The 2637-nt window shown below is 36.5% G+C and overlaps 1 protein-coding gene across 4 annotated transcripts in view; it reads left to right on the forward strand.

The window, feature by feature from the left end:
- Nucleotides 1-2417, forward strand: part of LOC122256265 (serine/threonine-protein kinase MAK) — a 72907-nt gene extending 70490 nt beyond the window's left edge. For all 4 annotated transcript variants that reach the window (XM_043020814.2, XM_043020813.2, XM_043020815.2 and 1 more), the window contains exons 10-11: nucleotides 1-100; nucleotides 675-2417. The exon at nucleotides 1-100 is cut by the window's left edge. In XM_043020814.2, coding sequence (XP_042876748.1) covers nucleotides 1-100; nucleotides 675-687 — 113 coding nt within the window. In that variant the 3' untranslated portion in view covers nucleotides 688-2417. The remainder of the gene's footprint in view (nucleotides 101-674) is intronic.
- Nucleotides 2418-2637: the final 220 nt, after the last annotated feature.

A 2637-nucleotide genomic window follows, 5' to 3' on the forward strand; every position in this document is an offset into this window, starting at 1 on the left:
ACAACGCCTCTAGTATGGCTGCAGGATCCTTTGCAACGGCGCCCACGCGGTCCAACAGTGCTAATGCCAATGTTCACGGCAGAACTAACTGGGCGGCCAAGTTAGTGTGGATTATTACTGTTGTTTGGGGGATTTTCATGATGTAGTCGTCATCTTCATCATCGTTATCATTATCGTTGTCGTTAACATTATCATTATCATTATCATCATCATTATCATCACCATGTTCACCAACATCACTATCACCATCACTATCACCAACATCACTATCATCATCATTATCACCATCCTCCTCCTCCTCCTTATCATCATCATCATCATCACCATCATCATCATCAAAAATAGTCGGAAGGATAGTAATAGTGATGACGACAATGATAATAATAATATTGATAATATGTTAATGATAATGATAATGACAAAAACAGTATGTCTGTTACATGTGTTTGTTCTATTTGAAGGCCTAACAGGTAGGTAAATGCTGTATAGGAAGACATAGGATATAATGGTCTACATAGATGAAGTAGAGATAAAGTAGATGTGTGTGCAAATATATATATATATATATATATATATATATATATATATATATATATATATATATATATATACATATATTCAGTCTATTCAAGTACACCGAATCAGTCTGACCTTACAAGCCACGCCTCCAACAGATACCTCAAATAAAACCCGGAGCAAGAAGCCAAATCACACAACAGCAAAATGAAGACGCTACCAGAGAGCAGCAGACAACCGCCCTTCGAGTGGCTGCCCGACGTGCCGTAGCCTGAGGGAGGAAGGACTCAGGACATCATCAAAGGAGGAAGGAACCGGCACGAAGGAGTGAAGGATACTCTCTCATTGCCCGCCGGAGGATAAGCGGGAGAGACTATGTGTGGGATGGTCATTTATGGGGAAATCTAGCGTTGGAATTTTGAAGATTGTATGAGCAGATGTGCAGCTTGTGTCTATGTATATATATATATATATATATATATATATATATATATATATATATAAATGTATATATATATATATATATATATATATATATATATATATATATATATATATATATATACTCATACATATACACACACAATTCCAATCAGAAGTGAAGCCTTACTGAAACGAGTTAAGATTTGAAATATAAAAGGGAAAGCAGTTAGCTTTTACAAGGCTTCATTCACGCTCATACTATAACATCACGAAAATTACAATTCATAAAATCTCTAAATATAACAAGGACGAACAAAAAAAATATATATATAATAATTGAACTAAAAGCGTAGCGTTCTTTAAGCCGGGGGACGTTTTGCACCTTCGGTATTCAAAAACATAAATTCCCTTCCTGTCTTTCTCGAATTCAGAGTGATGATCCCCCCCCCCCTCCCTTTAGGCATTGATATTATCTGTGATACAAAGTACAATCTTGGCAGCCGGACCATTCGAACTTTCATTGACGACAACGAGGCATACAACTTATACATAGAGATATAAAATTGCATATTTACGAGTATATAGTTAAATTTTCACCAAAGTTTATTCGCACATCAGTTAGCATACACACGTCCATCATACCACTGTGTAAGGAACGAAGTGGTGAGAAAAGGCTGTATCACAAGTATGGAATTGGTTGTGGCAACTGGTGATGCTTTGGTCATGAACTCATGATAACTGAGTTATTAACTTGTGATGATGAAACACATGGTACTTTTTGGTGCGACCAATTCAGTGAAGATTTATTGTCCAGTTTATGTGATCGCGTTCCGTCCACAAAGCTACCGGAGAAGATAAGGTATTGGGCTCTTATGGTTTACGTTGAGCGAGAACCAACAATAACAAAAAATAAGCTTGGAAACTATAAACTGTGAAATGAAAATGGAGTTGTATAAAAAAAAAGCATTGTCCACTGTGATATATCACTAATTATATGTGTGTCAACAACAGTTTCTTCGCGAAATTGTCAAGAGAACATGCAGGCGGGCAGAGTGAAACCTGTGCCGACGCCAATGAAACACGAACCCAAAGAATTCCGGTTCGAATCCATCATTCTCTGAAATGATGTTGTATTCGAATCACTTATGAGTGTCTGATGTATCTAAACACGAGCTAAGAATAATATACATGTATGTACAATCTAAATTATGGCAGTATGTCTGTATAAATAGTCTTAGGAACGAAAACATTGCACAAGGAACATTATGGAGTTACTCGGGACATTTGTGAAGTAGAAATGTACAAAACTATGACTGATTTCTCTTATTCACACCATCATGCGCATGGTATGTGTGTCTGGTACTGCTTAATGTTACACATTTACTGAACGGTTTCTCTATGTGACCTCTTAATTTCTTCACTCTTGTCAATATGCGTAACTAGATCTGAGTCAGAGCACTGTAAATTGCTGTACATAAGACAAACAAGCTGTATGTTGACGATTGTTGCATACACACAATTAATGAAACTTGCTAAAGTAACTTAATGTACCTAGACCTTTGTTTTATTCATGTTTCCGTGTCGCTAATTTCAGTGTATAATGCAGCAAAAGCAGGTAGTTAAGGGGCCAAATTAAGTCTTATTTTTAGGTTGATGTACATGCATTTCGATACATACACACATGGGGGAAAATATAGA

The sequence above is a fragment of the Penaeus japonicus genome, unplaced genomic scaffold (assembly GCF_977035675.1).
Source record: "Penaeus japonicus unplaced genomic scaffold, GWHDUDI00000001_assembly GWHDUDI00000009, whole genome shotgun sequence".
Lineage (NCBI taxonomy): Eukaryota > Metazoa > Arthropoda > Malacostraca > Decapoda > Penaeidae > Penaeus > Penaeus japonicus.